Source organism: Schistocerca piceifrons, chromosome 3 (genome assembly GCF_021461385.2).
Source record: "Schistocerca piceifrons isolate TAMUIC-IGC-003096 chromosome 3, iqSchPice1.1, whole genome shotgun sequence".
Classification (NCBI taxonomy): domain Eukaryota; kingdom Metazoa; phylum Arthropoda; class Insecta; order Orthoptera; family Acrididae; genus Schistocerca; species Schistocerca piceifrons.
Genome location: NC_060140.1, coordinates 959,473,508 through 959,495,612, shown reverse-complemented (window position 1 = coordinate 959,495,612; position 22,105 = coordinate 959,473,508). Strand labels below are relative to the sequence as shown.

At 41.9% G+C, this 22,105-nt stretch overlaps 1 protein-coding gene across 2 annotated transcripts in view; it reads left to right on the top strand.

The window, feature by feature from the left end:
• Positions 1–22,105, top strand: part of LOC124789898 (WD repeat-containing protein 91-like) — a 216,886-nt gene that overhangs the window by 121,109 nt on the left and 73,672 nt on the right. For both annotated transcript variants that reach the window (XM_047257417.1, XM_047257416.1), the window contains exons 8-9: positions 2,924–3,045; positions 10,998–11,168. In XM_047257417.1, the coding sequence (XP_047113373.1) occupies positions 2,924–3,045; positions 10,998–11,168 (293 nt within the window). The remainder of the gene's footprint in view (positions 1–2,923; positions 3,046–10,997; positions 11,169–22,105) is intronic.

Here is a 22,105-nt window from a genome sequence, read left to right as displayed (position 1 = left end):
TCATTCCTGTAAACAAACAAAAAATATGTGGTTTTAATTTTCGACTAAAGCATCAGAAAAAAGGATATTATTTTCATCTGAAAATTATTTGTGCTTTCTTGAGGTAGATTTTTGGAAGCATCAAAAATGACCCTATAAAATGATAGAATTATCTGCCATTAACAGCTAAACGCTTATCTGGGAAACCATTAAATAAGTAAATAAGTTATATGAATAGAATGGAGTCCCAGCATAGCACTGCACAGGTATGAATTGAAGATGTGGGTAGTAGAATGTGTTTGAACACATCATAGATTGTGTATTCAGCAGCCTTCCCTGTATTTAACAGGACTCAGTATCACAGAAAACCTAAATCAGAATGGCCAGAGGCGAGTTTGAACCGTCATCCTCCCGAATATGAGTCCAGTGTGCTAACCACAGTGCCACCTCACTCGGTGGTGAAATTGGTGATTCATTGGACATCACAGGTTTGTGAAAGCATTCTGTGTCCACATTATAAGAATGTGCTTTGGATAGTTTACTCTGATCATTCTAATCAGGCATAGAGAATAGAGTAATGAATTTGACATTCTCTCCACCATCACCACCTGAGAGACTAGAATGATTTGATTTGGTTATCTGGAAGACCTGGTGGACTTCATTAATAAGAATCAGGGGAAATATTTTTTTAAAGTGAACAAAACTACATGATCCATCAGTTGCTTGTTTGGTTAGCATGGAGTGTGTATGAATTCTGCAAAACAAGTAAAGAAACCATCCTATTTTGTACTGTATCTTCTAATTTTATGAGTATGTTCTTGTCAAAAATTCTAAGGACATTCTGCTTATCTTCGTTTCTGGCCAGAGGAAAGATGTGGAGGAGGGTTATGAAGAAACAGAGAAACTGGAATTGGTGCAAAAACAAGCACTGTTTTCCTTTAAAGTTACAATGAGGAAGCAGCACCTTGGCATTCAGATTAACTGTTGAAAATGTTAATGAAATTTTATCATGTAGATAGCCCAGAAACCATTTAATTGGCATGATGTTATGTAGTATTACAAGTGATGAATTTTCATAGCTGAGGAAGGTATAGCAGTAGGGACCAAGTTTTTGCTATGAGACAGTGATTTTACTTTGTGATTGCAGAAGGAGTTAATTTATAGTTTCTGGAGCCATTTCCAATATTATATGTTGTAAATTATGACGAATTTACCACATAATACTACATAGTGAGGCTGCACTTCATTCACCTGTAGAAAGCTGAAGTGTCACCACAGACAGCCACTATTGTAATTAACATTCATTGGTGACAAATCTACGTTCACATTTATTCTTTCCATTTTGCTGTAAAGTATGTGGCAGGAGGTATTTACTGTAGTATAAATATTAAAGTTTCTTCCTATTAGGTATACTTTCATTGGTGGAGTTTGTGTGTCTCTGTGTAAACTGCAGAATCAAAAATCACTGATTTGACCATGTCATGTTGCTCCTCTTTATTTATAAACTTAATTTTTTTATATATAATCCTATCTATTAAGCTGTATTCTCAAGTATTATTACAGTGTTTTATATTCAGTCTCTGTTTAGAGTCATATATAACGAATTAAAAGGTATGATTTGCTTTAACCATGAATGATCCTATGTATCATTGGAAACTGATTTCTCCAACATCAATATATCCAATTTTGATTCATTATCACAGAGTGCTGTAGCAGATTTACACCATATGGTGTGAGCAACACATTTGCCACACAAACTGTAATGCTGCTTCTATTCCTTCTTCAAGATATACATTTTCTGTAATAAAAGACTCTCAGTTCTATTGCACTCTACAAAAAGGCAACAAGTATATGCTCCTTGTCTCACTGTTTATATTAACAGAAAATTTAGTGCCTTGGTTGCTACTTACCAATTTTCTGCTGATCTAGTATTAACTTTCAACGCCAATGCTGACATCAGTTGAAGCCCCATAAAAAAGATATGACTTAATTGTATTACATGTTTTGCAAATGGGTTTATTTATTCAGAGAATGGCATACCAAAGAATGGACCTGATCACTAGATTATCTGACTAAGCAAGTTTTATGACTATGATGACAGCATTACTTTATAGGCCTACTTCACAATATCCTCCTGGAAAGTTTTTTTTTTTTTCCTGTTCACTTATTAATGAGGAGAATGATCGGGACAGTAAAATGTTTGACTTTGTCATGATTTTTTTCAGTTTCACTAAGCACATGAAAATCTTATCTGCTTTCCTTCTAACCATACCACAATGCATTACTGCTCTTATCTCCAGGACAAATTATTCTTAGTTAGGGTATAATTATAACGATTCCTGTAGGAGAATGATAATTTGATCATTAGCAAGAAGCTAAAATTATATGCTGGACCAATCCTTGCAGTCCTGCACCTGCTCATTTTCTTTTCCACTTCAACCATCGTAGCACACCTAGTAAATGATCCAAAGTGTCGCTGGGCACCTTGCCCTTCTTTCTTCCTTCTATACTCTTTGCTATATCTTTTGCACCAAGGTGATGGTCCCACACTATAACTGGATATAGTCTGTGCAGTTCAGAAGTAATGAAAATGAGCTGCTGACCAATTGAAGCTTTGAATTCGGCCATGATCCGTGCTTGACTTATTTGAGTCAAATAGCACAACTCAGGGAAGTTAGCTATGTAGAGCTGATCTGTTCACAATTTTAAATTGATATAAATATTCAGTGCATTTGATATTCCTCTAGAGAATCAGTGAAGTAGAGTTACAACTAAATTCTAATGTATGCAGCCAGCCAGTGAGCCACATTTATTAACACTCAAGTATTTCTACAAAACAGGTCTACCGTTTAGTAGAACATGAGAAGAAGATAAAGCTTGAAAATGATGTATTACATATGTACTACAACATTTGGTTTTTAATTCTTTATTTTTTTTTTTTTAGAGGGAATATGGGCAGCATGCTGGATCAGTGTGCCACTGCAAATTCAACAGTTCTGGAACAGCACTAGCAACAGCAGACACTGATGGTGTCATAAAACTGTGGACAACCACTCCTGCACTGAAGTATGTGGTGGTGTTTACTTATCTTTGTATGTAAGGGGTGTGTGTGTGTGTGTGTGTGTGTGTGTGTGTGTAGAACAGTGCGATGATATCATTATAATAAAAGGCAAACATTTTTGATTCTTCAGAGGTTGAAGGACAATTTTGCTTAGTTATTAAATTTACCACATACCATACATGGTGTGTCTTGAACCACTTGTTTTGTGTCAAGATCATTGGAAGAATCAGGCTCAGTTTTCAAGTCAACACTATAGCATCTTTAATTTTACCTATATTATATCATGTAATCACAATGATTGCTTGCATTAAAAACTCGTATTAAAACAGTCCAAGCCACATATAATTTAATATATTTAATGAGTATCAGTTTACAGAACTATCTTCTGGCAGTAATCATGTAAGAGTTCATCAGTGCTGCGTCTGCATCAGTTCATACTATTTGTACTAGTAATCCTGTAGCATCTGAGATAACTAGTACTGTCAGTTAAAACTGATGCAGGTGCAGTATCAGTGTACTCGTATTTGAACACTATTCAAAGATTGTTATATAAACCAAATACAGTAGCTTAACAGTTTGATCTGTTTTATTAAGTTTTTAAAATACCTTCTGTAAACAGTTTGCATGTTTATTTAAATCAATAATGTACTAATTGCAATAATTTCATCTCATCATGTTCCCGGGTTCAATTTCTAGTGACCACCTCAGTTTTATCTGTGATGAGAAAGCTGGGGCAGGGTACCCCTCAGCCTTCTGATGCCAGTTGAAAGGTGCTTTGATAAATAAACAGCAAAACTGACATGCAACCCACCAAAGTAGCATGAAGTTGTTAAATTTACTATAGGCTAGGGGAAAAACAATAATTGGACTCAAAATATTTTTCAGACACAAATTTATTTAGATGTGAAAACTGGTGGAAATGAGTAAACATCCCAAACTCAACTTTTTTTTATCATGTACTGATTACTAATAATAATGACATTTGTATGTGTGTAGTGTGTTTCATATGATTAATAATTAATGATCACATATTCATAATTCAACATCCTGATAAACATTGCTACAGCTATTTTTAGAATTACAGAAAAAATTCGACTGGCAACTGTGACCATGACTTTAGCTTAACTAAAGGTATTGAAGCTGACACTTTAAACTTTGTTGCAGTCTTTACGTTAAAATGCTGAACACTAAGGAACTCTATTATTTGAAGAGAACTGTGACTGTAACTTTCAGTGTGCAGCAGATACACTGAAACATTTTTATAATGCCAAGAGAACTATAGCAGTATTCATCAGTTTTGTATATGAATACTCCTATTGGTAATACTTACATCACATGAAACACAACATATACCTGTTGAAGTTTATCCCTACTATTACAGTGTTGAAGAAGGTCAAAACATGAGTCATGCATACACACATTTACATACTTACAGGTCTAGCTGGCAGTGGCTGGACAGGTACTTGGCTGTGGCCTGGATGGGATTAGAGCATTCATCCTCCAGAATAAAGGGACAAGTCTATTTCAAACAGCACAATCTCATTCAGTTCATCCCTGTTCTATAATATTGTCTGTTGATACATTCTTTCAAGGAGGTGGCTTCATAATCTAAAAATCTAGTGCTATTCTGCTGATTTCTCAATGCCGAATCTGAGAGATAAGAACCTCAGTTTGATCCCTTCTCTAATTTTTGATAAATTTCGTTTAACAACAAGGCATCCAAATCATAGAATTTTGTGATGGTGCAGTACTTAAGTTTATTCACATGAACGAAACACACACCACAACTTTCAAGAAAGAAATCTGGAGAAAAATGTTTTATAGCTCACGACAACTCTCGACTTACATTATTGCACACCCATACCAAAATTAAATCAGATTCATTAATACAGATGTTACCCTTGTGCCAGATTGAAAAGTTTTCAAACTCTCCTCACACACAAAATATAATAAGGATATCATATTTTAAACTGTGTGACATACATGAGACATGTCATACTTGATTAGACAGAACAGACAGATATACAGTCCCCTGCTGTCAAATCAATATCATTGTCCCAGTCAATTGTAAATTGTTCTACCACAGCAGACTGACTGGGGCGGGGGCCGTACTGGGTGATTATGTGGAGTGACCGAGGGGAGAAAGGAAGTGAGGGGTAGTATGGAGGTTGGAGGGAAGGGCAACTGATGGCCGAGAGGGAGAGGAAATGTAACACCAGTGAGCTCATTCTGATGTGGGGAGGGACAGTTGCAGGTGGCACACAGTGAGATGGGGGAGTGATCTGGGTGCAGAGATAAAATAGAGGAAGAGGGAGACTGGAAATGAGGATGTGAGTGTAGAATGGGTGAAAAGGGGGGAGGGGAGGGGAGGGGAGGGAGTGTTCATAGACAGGATTAGAAGTGCCTCTGTGGGACAGAGACTAGCAGAGATTGAGGACAGGACAACTGCAGAATTGAGGGATGTGCTGTAAGACCAGTTCTCATCTACATAGTTCACAGAAGCCGGTATTGGACAGAGGGAACAAAAAGGCATGGTTTGTGTAGCAGCCATTGAAATGAAGAATATTGTGCTCAGCAGTGTGTTCTGCCACTGGGTGGTCAACTCCAACTATTTTTGCACGTGTGAACAAGACTTCAGTGAGACCTTCTGTGTATTTGGAGAAGGACTATTTGTCACTGTAGATGTGAGCAGGAGGGGCTAAGCTGTATATCCTCACCCACAATTACTTGTCCTTCAAGGAAGCACCAACAAAAAATCCACAATACAGCTACAGGCACCCAACATGGCACACCCTGTGCCAGCTTGTTCATGGGTCATGTGGAGAAATGCTTCCTAGGTACCCAGAATCCCAAACTTCACACCTTGTTCATATTCATTGATGACATCTCCAGATTTGGACCAAGTACTCACATTCCTCTGAAACCTCAACACCTTCTCCCTGTTCGCTTCACGAGATCCTCCTCGGGCCAGCAAGCCATCTTCCTCAATGTCACCCATCTCTTCAAGACTCAGTAGTATACAGGAATGAAGTAACTGAATCATTGGTGTTCACTGAAAGGAGAAATGCCCTCCCCGCTATCCTTCTCATCCCTACCTCAGTTTTATTGCACTGCCCACCCAGTCAATGCAGTAGCCTTGTGGTCCTCATTCTACCTGTTTCCAACCTCTTGCCATGTGGTTCATATCCCTGTAATAGACCTAGATGCAAGACTTGTTCCTTACATTCTTCCACTAACGCCTACTCCAGTTGTGTCACAACTATCTCCCAACCAATCAAATGCAGGTTCATCTGTGAAAGCAGCACAGAGTGCTCGACTTCAGTGACTGCTTCACAGCCATCAACACCAGCTTTCCTATATAGTACATATGGGACTCTCCCTCGTGCATAATCCTTTCTTCTTGTAGTCTCCCTGGCCTCGTCCTTCACTGGTCCCTTTTCTCCACCTTCCCTGCTCCCACTCCAGCCACACATGCCTTCTACCCATTCAATAAACTTGCATACTCCTTTCCCCTTTTATGCTTCTTTTCTCCCGTCTCACCCCTTTTCTCCCATCTCCCACCTGCGCAGCCCCTCAATGCTACAACAAGCAGCTGTTGCTTCACATTGCTTTTTATGTTGTTCTTTAAACGTACAACACAAGCAAGTGTTGTGCCTAAAACTGACTTGAAAACATTCAGTGCAATACGTATGGTAATTCTGCTCGATTATTTCAGACTCCTTTTCCAAAAGGGCATGCCACAAAAAATTTAAATTACAGTACTTCAATGAAATAGTTATGTTAACATTCCATAAGAAAGACAAAATTTTAATCAGTTTATGTGTCACCAGTTCCTTAGAGGTTCTGTGCCTTCCCAATTGGGATATTATCTCACCCTTTCCTTTAACTATCAATTGTTGATTCACTTCAGACTTCAATAAGTCCAAAATTTACAAGAAGACTAGATCATAAAAAAGTCAGTCTTCTCACGGTGAAGTCAGATTCAGTTTCAAATGACTCTGTCCACATATGCGTTCACCTTAGAAAATCACGAAGTATAAACAAATAACTTCTCACTTCTGCCCTTGTATTTTATTACAGCATAAATTTTACATTAACATTGATGTTAGTTGTATTGTTGTTGTTGTTGTTGTTGTTGTTGTTGTTGTGGTCTTCAGTCCTGAGACTGGTTTGATGCAGCTCTCCATGCTACTCAATCCTGTGCAAGCTTTTTCATCTCCCAGTACCTACTGCAACCTACATCCTTCTGAATGTGCTTAGTGTATTCATCTCTTGGTCTCCCTCTATGATTTTTACCCTCCACGCTGCCCTCCAATACTAAATTGGTGATCCCTTGATGCCTCAGAACATGTCCTACCAACCGATCCCTTCTTCTGGTCAAGTTGTGCCACGAACTTCTCTTCTCCCCAATCCTATTCAATACTTCCTCATTAGTTATGTGATCTACCCATCTAATCTTCAGCATTCTTCTGTAGCACCACATTTCGAAAGCTTCTATTCTCTTCTTGTCCAAACTATTTATCGTCCATGTTTCACTTCCATACATGGCTACACTCCATGCAAATACTTTCAGAAATGACGTCCTGACACTTAAATCTATACTCGATGTTAACAAATTTCTCTTCTTCAGAAACGCTTTCCTTGCCATTGCCAGTCTACATTTTATATCCTCTCTACTTCGACCATCATCAGTTATTTTGCTCCCCAAATAGCAAAACTCCTTTACTACTTTAAGTGTTTCCTTTCCTATTCTAATTCCCTCAGCATCACCCGACTTAATTAGATTACATTCCATTATCCTTGTTTTGCTTTTGTTGATGTTCATCTTATATCCTCCTTTCAAGACACTGTCCATTCCATTCAACTGCTCTTCCAAGTCCTTTGCTGTCTCTGACAGAATTACAATGTCATCCGCGAACCTCAAAGTTTTTATTTCTTCTCCATGAATTTTAATACCTACTCCAAATTTTTCTTTTGTTTCCTTTACTGCTTGCTCAATATACAGATTGAACAACATCAGAGAGAGGCTACAACCCTGTCTTACTCCCTTCCCAACCACTGCTTCCCTTTCATGTCCCTCGACTCTTATAACTGCCATCTGGTTTCTGTACAAATTGTAAATAGCCTTTCGCTCCCTGTATTTTACCCCTGCCACCTTTAGAATTTGAAAGAGAGTATTCCAGTCAACATTGTCAAAAGCTTTCTCTAAGTCTACAAATGCTAGAAACGTAGGTTTGCCTTTCCTTAATCTTTCTTCTAAGATTAGTCGTAAGGTGAGTATTGCCTCACGTGTTCCAGTGTTTCTACGGAATCCAAACTGATCTTCCCCGAGTTGTATGAGGTCAAGAATTAACTAATCATCAATACATTTTCATGTGCAACACTAATCATCCATTATTATATTTGTTGAAGAGAATTGTATCAAAAGGCAATAAGAAACACCGACAGAATCTTCTTCCATGTAATGGCCTTCACTTGGTGAACAACAGCAATCAACTTTCTGCTTGGCGGCAGCACCGGAGATGCTGGCAATGTCTCATTATGGTGCTCTCCCTGTATATGGAGAAAAAAAAAAACAATTTAAACAAGCAGTTCAAAATTGTGGTCATTAGCGCCCTGACTGAGTTATGAATGCACTGTGAGGCACAATGTTAAAACAGCAACGAAAAAGGACAACACTATAAAAGGCACATTAACAGGCAAGGGTGTGTGTGTGTATATATATACACTCCTGGAAATTGAAATAAGAACACCGTGAATTCATTGTCCCAGGAAGGGGAAACTTTATTGACACATTCCTGGGGTCAGATACATCTCATGATCACACTGACAGAACCACAGGCACATAGACACAGGCAACAGAGCATGCACAATGTCGGCACTAGTACAGTGTATATCCACCTTTCGCAGCAATGCAGGCTGCTATTCTCCCATGGAGACGATCGTAGAGATGCTGGATGTAGTCCTGTGGAACGGCTTGCCATGCCATTTCCACCTGGCGCCTCAGTTGGACCAGCGTTCGTGCTGGACGTGCAGACCGCGTGAGACGACGCTTCATCCAGTCCGAAACATGCTCAATGGGGGACAGATCCGGAGATCTTGCTGGCCAGGGTAGTTGACTTACACCTTCTAGAGCACGTTGGGTGGCACGGGATACATGCGGACGTGCATTGTCCTGTTGGAACAGCAAGTTCCCTTGCCGGTCTAGGAATGGTAGAACGATGGGTTCGATGACGGTTTGGATGTACCGTGCACTATTCAGTGTCCCCTCGACGATCTCCAGTGGTGCACGGCCAGTGTAGGAGATCGCTCCCCACACCATGATGCCGGGTGTTGGCCCTGTGTGCCTCGGTCGTATGCAGTCCTGATTGTGGCGCTCACCTGCACAGCGCCAAACACGCATACGACCATCATTGGCACCAAGGCAGAAGCGACTCTCATCGCTGAAGACGACACTTCTCCATTCGTCCCTCCATTCACGCCTGTCGCGACACCACTGGAGGCGGGCTGCACGATGTTGGGGCGTGAGCGGAAGACGGCCTAACGGTGTGCGGGACCGTAGCCCAGCTTCATGGAGACGGTTGCGAATGGTCCTCGCCGATACCCCAGGAGCAACAGTGTCCCTAATTTGCTGGGAAGTGGCGGTGCGGTCCCCTACGGCACTGCGTAGGATCCTACGGTCTTGGCGTGCATCCGTGCGTCGCTGCGGTCCGGTCCCAGGTCGACGGGCACGTGCACCTTCCGCCGACCACTGGCGACAACATCGATGTACTGTGGAGACCTCACGCCCCACGTGTTGAGCAATTCGGCGGTACGTCCACCCGGCCTCCCGCATGTCCACTATACGCCTTGGCTCAAAGTCCATCAACTGCACATACGGTTCACGTCCACGCTGTCGCGGCATGCTACCAGTGTTAAAGACTGCGATGGAGCTCCGTATGCCACGGCAAACTGGCTGACACTGACGGCGGCGGTGCACAAATGCTGCGCAGCTAGCGCCATTCGACGGCCAACACCGCAGTTCCTGGTGTGTCCGCTGTGCCACGCGTGTGATCATTGCTTGTACAGCCCTCTCGCAGTGTCTGGAGCAAGTATGGTGGGTCTGACACACCGGTGTCAATGTGTTCTTTTTTCCATTTCCAGGAGTGTATATACACACACACAAACTGAGTGGTAGGAGACACGGTGTAACTGTCTTGATATTTGGTTACGCTATCCTCGGCACATCCCTGCGAAACCCCGCAGGCAGGACTAAAGCAATTTCCACCACCTCTCCCGCTCGGCACTCCTTGCTGTTTCCGTATCCCCAACTCACCCCAGCCAAGATTGCTGCTCACCACAGTCAAGTTATAGTGTCCAGAGATGACAGTGGCCATGGGTGTGTGATTTTTGCATGTAAGAATGTGTGTGTGTGTGTGTGTGTGTGTGTGTGTGTGTGTGTGTGTGTGTGTGTGTGTGTGTTTGTTTTTCCATCATCAGAAACTATTATGTGACACTTTAACGTAACGCAAACACCAGTTGCTTTGAGATTTTTCTTTGTTCTGTTAAACATGTTGCTGTGCTTGTCAATTACTGTAATATTTCTCAAATCAATGAAGTGAAAATGGAAATGTGTATGGCCATGAAATTCAAAATAATTGTAACAAATGTGACGAAAATACTAAGCATGAGTGGCGCACACTGTGTGAAGTCTGCAGTTCTTTTTGCACTCCTGTTGCAAGGTATAAAAATATACAGACAAACAACATAAAAACCCTAAAATTTGAAAGCTCCCAAAGTGTTAATTTTTTATGATTTATTTCCATTTTGGCAATCTTAGTTGTATGCTAAACATTCACAATTAGATGTTCCAAGACCTGAAAAGTATACTGTTTGCTAGAATAGCATATATTATTACACAGATTTGTTCTATGTCTTCTGCCAAAAGAAATTTAGTACTCAAAATATTGTGTTCCAGGACAGCAGCTACATTTGTTACAAAAAATTCTGTTCTTTCATTGGACTGGGTAATGAAGGATGAACGCTTTGTAATCTCTGGCCATAAGGCAGGTCTAATACGTTTGCATGATAACAGTAAGATGGTGTGGGAATTGAATTCAGAATCTGACAGCCTCTTACAAGATTCATGGTATGTGTTGATTATCATTTTAATGATGTTTCCTATTTTTATTTTTCTATCTGTGAACCATTTTCATGCTATCTCATTTCTATTTATACCTGTCCATCTTCTCTTATAACATCATTGTTACAAGTGCATTCAGACTAACTTCAGCTAATAGTAATAGGAGCTTAACATAATATGTGTTAAATTAATATAGTTACTTATACTTCTCCCTTAAATTTAAATAAAATGGGTGTCGAATTATGATATTGATATTGCTTTGAGATAATGTAATTAATTCCGTTTCCCTAGATAATATAAAATAATAAATAGTGCATGTCATTAGATTTCAGTATGTGTGCCTTGAGAAGATTATTTTCAAATCATGAATAAAGCTGAATGTACTTATGACTAGATGAGGAAGAGAAAAATAATTGTAACATCAGTCAGCTGATACACAAAGAGACCTTATTCACGCAGCATTTAGCTAACTGTTATTATTTGGCAATTGTCAGTGTATAACCATGTGTAACTTTATGGGAATCTTAGTTGGAAAATTCATATTTTGGATCTTCTAAAGCGACTAGGTTCAGCAACTTTTACCATCACAATAATTGCCCATTTTGAGGATATAGAAATTAGTAAGCTAACATACTTTCACTCTCTGATGTCATATGGAATAATAGTTTGGGGTAACTCAACATTTAGACAAAAATTATTCACTGCTCAAAAGAAAGTGGTTAGAATAATGTGTGGGGTTCATAGTCACACATCTTGTAGGCATCTTTTTAAAAGATTGGGAATTCTAACACCACCTCACAGTACATTTACTCATTAATGAAATTTGTTCTCAACAACATGGACCAGTTTAAAAACAACAATGACATTCATGATTATAATACCAGAAAAAAGGAAGACTTACACTATCCTTTACTCAAACTATCTTTGGCACATAAAGGGGTAAAATATGCTGCTATAAAAATTTTCGACAAATTACCAGATGAAATAAAATGTCTGACAGACAGGAGTAATAGCTTCAAAAATAAATTGAAATCATATCTCCTTGACAACTCCTTCTATACCATAGATGAATTCCTGAATAGCAATTAATAAATTGTTATAACGTCAAGTTGAACACACACATTTCAAAACGACACAACACATATAAGTCACTGAGCAAGTTGACAAGCAAGAATGTGAACACGGTAACATTTGAATGAGCACTGAGTCCAAGTCTAGCGGCCGCTGGCTGGCTGGCCGCTTAGGTCGCACGGCTGCTGCATGGCTGGCAGACAGCGCCGCATGTAGAGGACACGCGTAATTGCGCGGAGGCACTTTGAAAGATCGGCGAGTCACAACACTTTTCCCCCCTTTGAAATTTTTTCACTGGTCTTGATGGAGGTGGCCTGTAGATTGCTAACGTCCATAGGCGTTGTTTGACTGGCCATAAATGCTCAAGGAGGCAGCTTCCCGTACGGACGGAAGTGTCCCCTATGATAATGAGTCGAGACGACAGGAGATGTAGGCGTCGAATCTGCTAGGGCCCCATGCACCAATCTGCCCGTTGTGGCAAGTCCAGTTTATATAACAGGAGACATGGGCGATGTGTCTGCGTCCATAGGAGAAGGAGGCGAGTAGAGTTGCTCCCACAGATGATGGTCATCTGGTTCCTGCGTGGGCACGTCTCCTATTGGCGTCAGTTCTTGTGCTGGCACCGATATGGTGGTGACAGGACTGCGTTGTGAGTAATGAGAGATTCCAGGATCCCAAGTGTCAGGTAGAGCCAAAGGTGGTGTAGCGGCATCCGGAACAGGCGTTGCCGGCACATTAGGCCGAAACTGGTCCGAATGACGCACTGCAACACCCCTGTCCATCTGGATTTCATACAGGCGTCGGCCACGGTGTCGTAAGATGCGGCCCGGACTCCATTTTGGCTGCCTGCCATATCCCCGTACCCAGACAAGGTCGTCAGCAGTGAACCGGCCAAGCGAAGGCACCCGCGGCCGTGAGGTGGAAGGCCGCAGAAGATGAAGTAGCGTGCGGGGCTGTCGGCCGTGTAAGAGCTCAGTCGGGCTGTGGTCGCCCATGGGGGTGATACGGTAAGAAGCCAGAAACTGGAGAAGCGCAACATCAGCAGCAGAAGAAGTCAGGAGTTTCTGCATCTGAGCCTCAAATGTGCGGACCAGTCATTAAGCCTCACCAATTGATTGTGGATGGAACGGAGAGGCTGTGACATGCATAATGCCGTGACGAGCACAAAAATCCGCAAATTCGGAAGAGGCAAATTGCGGACCATTTTCAGTAACAAGAGTAGAGGGAACGCCTTCCAAAGAAAAAAAGTGGGCGAGAGCACTTGTGGTTGCCGCGGTGGTAGGCGACGTGCAACAGACAATGAAAGGAAAGTTAGAGTAGGCGTCAATAACGAGAAGCCAATAAGTACCCAAAAAGGTCCCACAAAGTCAGCATGAATGCGCTCCCAGGGCGTCTCAGGCAAAGGCCACAGTGACAAATATGACTTCGGGGCAGCGGCCTGTGACGCACAGGGGCCACAGGCAGTGACCATGTGTGCTATTTCAGAGTCGATGCCAAGCCAATACACATGACGGCGCGCCAGAGATTTTGTGCGAGAGACACCACAGTGCCCTTGGTGAAGGAGGCGCAAGACCGAAGCACGCAAAGACGCAGGTACCACAACACGTGGCGAAGCATTGTCAGTGGAAAGGAGGATAACACCATCCCTGGCTGTGAGGTGGTAACGCAAAGCGTAGTAGTTCCGCAATGGATCAGAAGTCTTAGCGGACGGACGATCTGGCCAACCCTTCTGAATAGAGTGTAAAACCCGGGAGAGGGTAGGATCAGAACCCGTAGCAGCCGCCAGCCGGTCCCCTGTGATGGGGAATCCGTCCCGGTCCCGTGATGGGGAATCCGTCCACAACCCACTGCTCGGCAACATCCAGGTGGAAACACAAAAGTTCGTCGCTATTGAATGCCAGATCAGGACCCATGGGAAGGCGAGACAGTGCATCAGCATTCGCATGTTGAGCCGTCGGCCGGAAATGAATCTCATAATTGAAACGAGAGAAGTAACGAGCCCAACGCTGGAGGCTGTGTGCAGCCTTGTCGGGAAGTGATGTTGATGGATGAAACAAGGAAACAAGTGGTTTGTGATCCGTAACAAGATGAAATTTGGACCCATAGAGAAAAACACCAAACTTCTGAAGAGCATAAATAATGGCCAAAGCTTCTTTTTCAATTTGAGAATACTTTTGTTGGGCATCCGTGAGCGTTTTGGAGGCATAAGCAATGGGTTGTTCAGAGCCATCTGAAAAACGGTGCGTAAGGACTGCACCAACTCCGTATTGAGAGGCGTCTGTGGCAAGAACAAGATGTTGGCCAGGTTGATAAGTCGCCAGGCACGGGGCCTGTTTCAGCATAGTCTTCAATTTCTGGAAAGCCGCATCACATGACGCGGACCAGTGAAAAGGCACGTTTTTATGCAACAGGTGAAGCAACGGCTGAGCCACCGATGCAGCAGACGGTAAAAACCTGTGATAATGTGCTATTTTCCCCAAGAAGGCCTGCAGTTCCTTAACAGATGTAGGGCGAGGAAGGGCATTGATCGCAGCGACAGTTTGCTGAAGCGGACGAATACCATCCCGAGAGAGTTGAAACCCTAAGTACAGGATAGATGCCTGAAAAAATTTTGATTTCTGAATATTACACTTAATACCGGCAGTCTGCAAGACATGAAAAAGTGTGTGGAGGTTCTGAAGATGTTCTTCAGTGGTGGAACCAGTGACAACAATGTCGTCCATGTAATTTATACACCCAGGGACAGGGAGCAATAATTGTTCCAAAAATAGCTGAAAGACAGCAGGGATGCTGGCAACCCCGAATGGCAATTGTTGGTATTGATAGAGGCCGAAAGGCGTGTTAAGGACCAAAAACTGCCGGGAAGCAGCATCGAGAGGAAGTTGATGATAAGCTTCTGACAGGTTAATTTTAGAAAAATACTGGCCTCCCACAAGTTTAGTGAACAATTCTTCAGGTCGGGGCATAGGGTAAATGTCGATGAGGCATTGCGCATTTACAGTGGCTTTAAAATCGCCACAGAGACGAATATCACCATTGGGCTTAGCAACAACAATGTCAAGGAGAGGACGACTCACTGGAAGTGACAGGAAGCAAGACCCCTGAAGTAGTGAGACGATCCAGCTCCCGTTTAACCCGATCACGAAGGGCCACAGGGATGGGCCGAGCCTGAAAAAACTTAGGCCGAGCAGTGGGTTTGAGTGTGATATGAGCTTCAAAGTCGTTTGCATGGCCTAACCCAGGAGAAAAAAGGGACGAAAATGTCGTTGACAAGGAATCCAATTGAGCATAAGGAATAGCATCAGAGACCATATTGACAGAGTCATCTATGGAGAACCCAAAAACGCGAAAGGCATCAAAACCAAAAAGATTCTCTGCGCTACTCTGGTCGACCACAAATATGGGTAATGTGTGAAAGAGGGATTTGTAAGACACTTCAGCATTAAATTGTCCCAAGAGAGAAATCTTCTGCTTATTGTACGTCCGCAATTGCCGAGTGACAGGTGATAGGAGTGGAGAACCCAACTGAAGATATGTCTGAGAATTAATGATAGTGGCAGCAGAGCCAGTATCCACCTGCATGTGAACATCCCGACCAAGGATTTGGACAGTGAGGAATAACTTCCCTGAAAGGGAAGAAGTACAATTGACAGACAACACAGAAGCAGAATCAGCGCCATGTTCATGAACATCATGTAGGCGGTCGGATTTGCAAACGGAAGGCACATGAACTTTCTTTTAGCAATTGTGACACACAGCCCAATGTTGGGGACAATCCTCACGTGAATGTTGCGTAAAACACTGCGGACATGAAGGAAGTTGCCGGGGGTTTTGATGGAGTTTCTTAGAGGGTTGTTTACAGTTAGGCCGAGGCTGCGCGTGAGAGCGTACTGCGGCCACGTCGGCCGGCGGGGCTGTGCCGCACGCGTCGTCAACAGCGCACAGAGGTTGTATTTCCCCGATGTCACCCCACGCCTCTATTTGCACCCCAGCGGTGCGAGAAATTTCAAAAGACTGCGGGATGGATAGGACTTCATCTAGAGTCGGATTTGCCAACTGAAGGGTACGTTGCTGAACTTCTTTGTCGGACACCGACCGGATAATAGCATCCCGTACCATGGAATCCGCATAGGATTCTTTGAGAACGTCAGTAACAAATTGACACTTTCGACTGAGGCCGTGAAGTTCAGCAGCCCAAGCGCAATAGGATTGAGTGGGTTGCTTGTGACAACGATAAAAGGCAACACGAGAGGCTACCACATGTGTTTGCTTTTGAAAATAGACAGACAGAAATGAGCACATTTCAGCAAAGGACAAAGACGCAGGATCTTTCAAAGGAGCCAATTGTGACAACTGATACATTTGAGGTGAAATCCAGGAAAGGAACAGAGACTTACATGTTTGTTCGTCCGTGACATGAAATGCCAAGAAGTGCTGTCGAAGACGTTTGTCATAATCAGACCAGTCTTCCGCCATCTCGTTGTAAGGAGGAAAAGGAGGTATAGCCAACGACGAGAAATGCCCCACATTTGATGCAGCGATGAAATCACGAATCGCCGACGTTAGAAGCGTTTGCTGTTCAATGAGACCTTGCAATAGTTGCTCGTCAGTAGCCATGGAAACATGTGGGTCAATGATGAAAAGGAAAAATCCACTACCTCGTCGGCAATTGTTATAATTTCAAGTTGAACACACATATTTCAAAACGACACAACACATATAAGTCACTGAGCAAGTTGACAAGCAAGAATGTGAACACGGTAACATTTGAATGAGCACTGAGTCCAAGTCTAGCGGCCGCTGGCTGGCTGGCCGCTTAGGTCGCACGGCTGCTGCATGGCTGGCAGACAGCGCCGCATGTAGAGGACACGCGTAATTGCGCGACGGCACTTTGAATGATCGGCGAGTCACAACATAAATCTATAAATATAGTATATGCATTTTGTGCCATTTAAGGGAATGGGGTAAATAATAGAAATATTAGTCTTTAACTCTGTATTGTTAAATCTTGTTTCATATGTGCATTGCTTATGCAGTTGACATCTTCCACATCATAATGGCTACCACACCATGCGATTGATCAATGGAACACACAATCAACCAACCAACTAACTAAGAGGATCACTCCAAAAGAAATGCACCCTTTTTTTTTTTTTTTTTAATCCATCTTTCATTCTACATGTTTGAAAGTTTTACAGTGTGTAGATACTTCCTTTAGGAACAATATTTTCATTGCTCCACATAATTTGCATCACTCTCAACTGCCTTACGCCATCTGGGAACCAGCACCTGTATACCTCACGGTAAAATTCTGGACCAACCTGTTGGAGCCACTGTTTGGCAGCGTGCACAAGGTAGTCATCATCTTCAAACCTTGTTCCATGAAGAGAGTCTTTCGGTTTCCCAAAGAGATGATAGCCACATGGAGCCAGGTCAGGACTGTAAAGCAGGTGTTTCAGTGTTGTCCATCTGAGTTTTATGATCGCTTCCATGTTTTTTTGACTGACATGTGGCCTTGCATTGTTATGCAACAGGAAAACATCCTGCTTTTGCCGATGTGGTCGAACACGACTCAGTTGAGCTTGAAGTTTCTTCAGTGTCGTCACATATGTATCAGAATTTGTGATGGTTCCACTTGCACTTGGCATGATGTCCACAAGCAAGAGTCCTTCAGAAACAAAAAACACCGTAGCCATTACTTTTCCAGCAGAAGGTGTGGTTTTGAATTTTTTTTCTTGGGTGAATTTGCATGACGCCACTCCATTGATTGCCTCTTCGTCTCTGGTGAAAAATGATGGATCCATGTTTCATCACCTGTCACAATTCTTCCAAGAAATTCATCTCCACCGTTCTCGTACTGTTCCAAAAGTTCGGTGCATACCGTTTTTCTTGTTTCTTTGTGAGCCACTGTCAACATCCTGGGAACCCACCTGGCACAAACCTTTTTTAACGCCAACACTTTCAGTATTCTGCAAACACTTCCTTCCCCTATCTCAACGTAGCGTGACAATTCGTTCACTGTGATGCATCTGTCAGCAGTCACCAATTCATTAACTCTCTGCACATTGTCTGGAGTGTGTGTGGTACGAGGCCTGCCGCTGCGAGGACAATCCTCAATATTGCCGTGCCCGCTTTGATCACGTAACCTGCTTGGCCACCGACTGACTGTACTGCGATCGACAGCAGCATCTCCATACACCTTTTTCAACCTCTTGTGGATGTTTCCTATTGTCTCATTTTCACAGCACAGGAATTCTATGACAGCACGTTACTTCTGACGAACGTCAAGTGTAGCAGCCATCTTGAAGACATGCTGTGACGGCGCCACTCACGGGAACAGGTTGAACTAAGTTTGAAAATAAGTGGGAAGGATGTATCTACACACTGTAAAACTTTCTCACATGCAGAATGAAAACTGTATTTTTACAAAAATAGTGTGCATTTCTTTTGGAGTGACCCTCGTAACTATGGAGCGTGAAAAGTATAGAGAGAAGCATGTCACAAGTTGAAACATAAAGTCAGTTTATGAAGTATGCAAGGATACTACAATTAGTGCACTCCCCAAGAAAGGTAAGTTCAGTCTTGAGCCCAGTTATAATTTTAGCATGTCACAAAAGTTTACTCCATTTTTATTTTGTTAAAGGCTAGAAAATGTCTTCCGAATTGTCAGCATTAAACAATCAGTAATAGATTAACAACTACCATTTAGAATGACTGAGTTTTATCATAAAATAGCTTTTTGTCAATTTTATTGTGTTCATACTAGACTCATCTACATTTACATCTATGTGATTACTCTGCTATTCACAATAAAGTGCCTGGCAGAGGGTTCAGTGAACCACCTTCATGCTGTCTCTCTACCGCTCCACTCTCTAATGGCATGCGGGAAAAATGAGCACTTAAATTTTTCTGTGTGAGCCCTGATTTCTCTCATTTTATTGTGATGATCATTTCTCCCTATGTAGATGGGTGCTAACAGAATGTTTTCGCAATCGGAGGAGAAAACTGGTGATTGAAATTTCATGACAAGATCTCGTCGCAACGAAAAATGCCTATATTTTAATGATTGCCACTCCGATTCACATATCATGTCTGTGGCACTATCTCCCCTATTTCGCGATAATACAAAATGAGCTGCCCTTCTTTGTACTTTTTCGATGTCATCCGTCAGTCCCACCTGATGTGGATCCCACACCGCACAGCAATACTCTAGAATAGGGCGGACAAGCGTGGTGTAAGCAGTCTAGTAGATCGGTTGCACCTTCTAAGTGTTCTGCCAATGAATCGCAGTCTTTGGTTTGCTCTACCCACAACATTATCTATGTGATAGTTCCAATTTAGGGTATTTGTAATTGTAGTCCCTAAGTATGTAGTTGAATTTACAGCCTTCAGATTTGTGTGACTTATCTCACAATCGAAATTTGGTGGATTTCTTTTAGTACTCATGTGAATAACTTCACACTTTTCTTTATTCAGGGTCAATTGCCACTTTTTGCACCATACAGATACCTTATCTAAATCATTTTGCAAGTCGTTTTGATCATCTGATGACTTTACAAGACAGTAAATGACAGCATCATCTGCAAACAATCTAAGACGGCTATTTGGATTGTCTCCTATGTCGTTAATATAGATCAGGAACAATAGAGGGCCCGTAACACTTCCTTGGGGAACGCCGGATATTACTTATGTTTTACTCGATGACTTTCCATCTATTACTATGAAATGTGACCTTTCTGACAGGAAATCACAAATCCAGTCTCACAACTGAGGCGATACTCTGTTGGCATGCAGTTTGGTTAGAAGATGCTGCTCATGTAAGCACAGAAAGAAAATACAGAGGCTCTTCTTATTTCAGGTGCCACACCACGTTGTAACACACCGAGTAATAAATCTTGTAGCAGTGCATATGAATTCCTCGGACCACTAACAGCAGTTTTTCTTTTTGATGTGACTGCTGTGATAAAGTGAACCTCATTATTAATCCATAGTAATTTAAAAAAAAATACACTACCAAGAAGCCACAGAGGAATCGGCTCACATTAAAAGTAGTTCACTGTCTCAGAATTTAGTCAGGGATTCAGAATACTGATTCAGCCACTGTTCGCAAACCATTTTAGTTAATTACTGCATAATTTGTTTGTTATGTGGCTATAATCATAAATCTTTCTGCTTGATTAGATGCATACTACAAAGACAGTGCACGATTACTGAAGATCATGGTGTGATGTGACAGACCAAGAAAATGTCACATGTTACACTTGACAATAATAAACACCTGATTCAGTTTTCTGCACTTTACTTTTAAAGTTCAACAGGCAAACACAATTTAAGTTCTTCCATAAATATAAATATATGTGCGTAGACACATTAAAGAACTGGTTGTGAAACAGTCACTTATAACATCAAGGCAGGCACACTCCATTTAAAGGGAAAATAACTAAGAAGTTTACACATTGTCTGGAACATTAATGTGAATAACAGGAAAGTGCACCGTCCACAACACCTTTACGGTGACAGTTAACCTCCAATAAGTTCCTTTCTTTACAATATGACATGTAAGTACAGCTCAATAGTAATAAAAAAAAAAAAAATTAGATTCCACCGATGTATATATATAAATACATATCTGCACATAGGCACAATTAAAAACTGGTGGAAAAACACTAAATTGGAAATTGACAAGTCTATACTCCATCTAAACACCCTAAAAATGGCAACTTATGGCTACCTAGAGTAACAAAATTACAAATAGCATGCTTATAGATTGACTAGAATAAGGGAATAAATAACACGTACACGGCTTCTGATGACTGACAAACTGTGTTGGGCTATTGAGCAGTGATTAACTTAAGCTAGCCACAACATGCGCTAAACAGGTTAGCAGCGTATTTAAAGGCAAGCGTTGAGCAAGAACCCTGGTCAGAAGGTAATGGAACCAGTACTAATTGGCAACTAACTACAGCACTGAAATCAACTGATGACAGGTTGACCATTACCGACTTGGCATACGATGGACAGTCAACAGACTGAACATTCAGCTGAAACCCAAGTATAATGCTGAGGGGCGAAACACCCAGCCCAAAGCATGTTTAGTGCAAACACCTAGTTTGAGAACAAACTGCCATGAAACAACAGGATGATATTGCAGCTTGCAGTACAAATGCCAGGGCCCGAATATAGCCTTAACGCAAGACAGGACTAAAGCACACTAGTTTCTCTCTCTATTAAAGTTTCCAAAACAATCAAATCTACCAGGATTCCCTTACACGGCAGACGTGCCGACACTTCCGTTCATATGCCAGAATCAACTGGCGCAACATAAATCATTGACACATTTCAGATAATATTTTAAAACAACATACTTAAATACCTTTGTTTATCACAAACCCTAATTAATTAACAGGTTAGGCTCTGTTATTGATGCCACCCTAATGATGTAGCAAGTTAAGGTCTACAATTCTACTTTGCCATTAACACGCGTCGTGAAAAGGAAAGAAAGAATCCAGCTAACTAATTGAAAGTCACTACTTGGATTCAGTTTTTGACAATGCGCTTAAAATCAACAGACAAAGGTGAGAGTCAAGTTTACACTCACAAGCAGCACACGCAGGACACAAGCATAGGTGAGCATTAAATAAACTGCTCCTTGTTCAATCATTTACACACGGAATAAACAAAAATAATCTTCGCCGAATTACTGCAGACGCCGGAATCCCCAGTTGCTTGCAAATGGCACAAATAATGCTCAAAACGTCTTCCTTTAAGTCCGATGACATCCGTAGGATATGAGTTTCAATGGACAACCGGGCCTCATCCCTTTGGATCCACCTGTGACCAAGACAGTAACATTGGCTGCTATCACGGCCTTA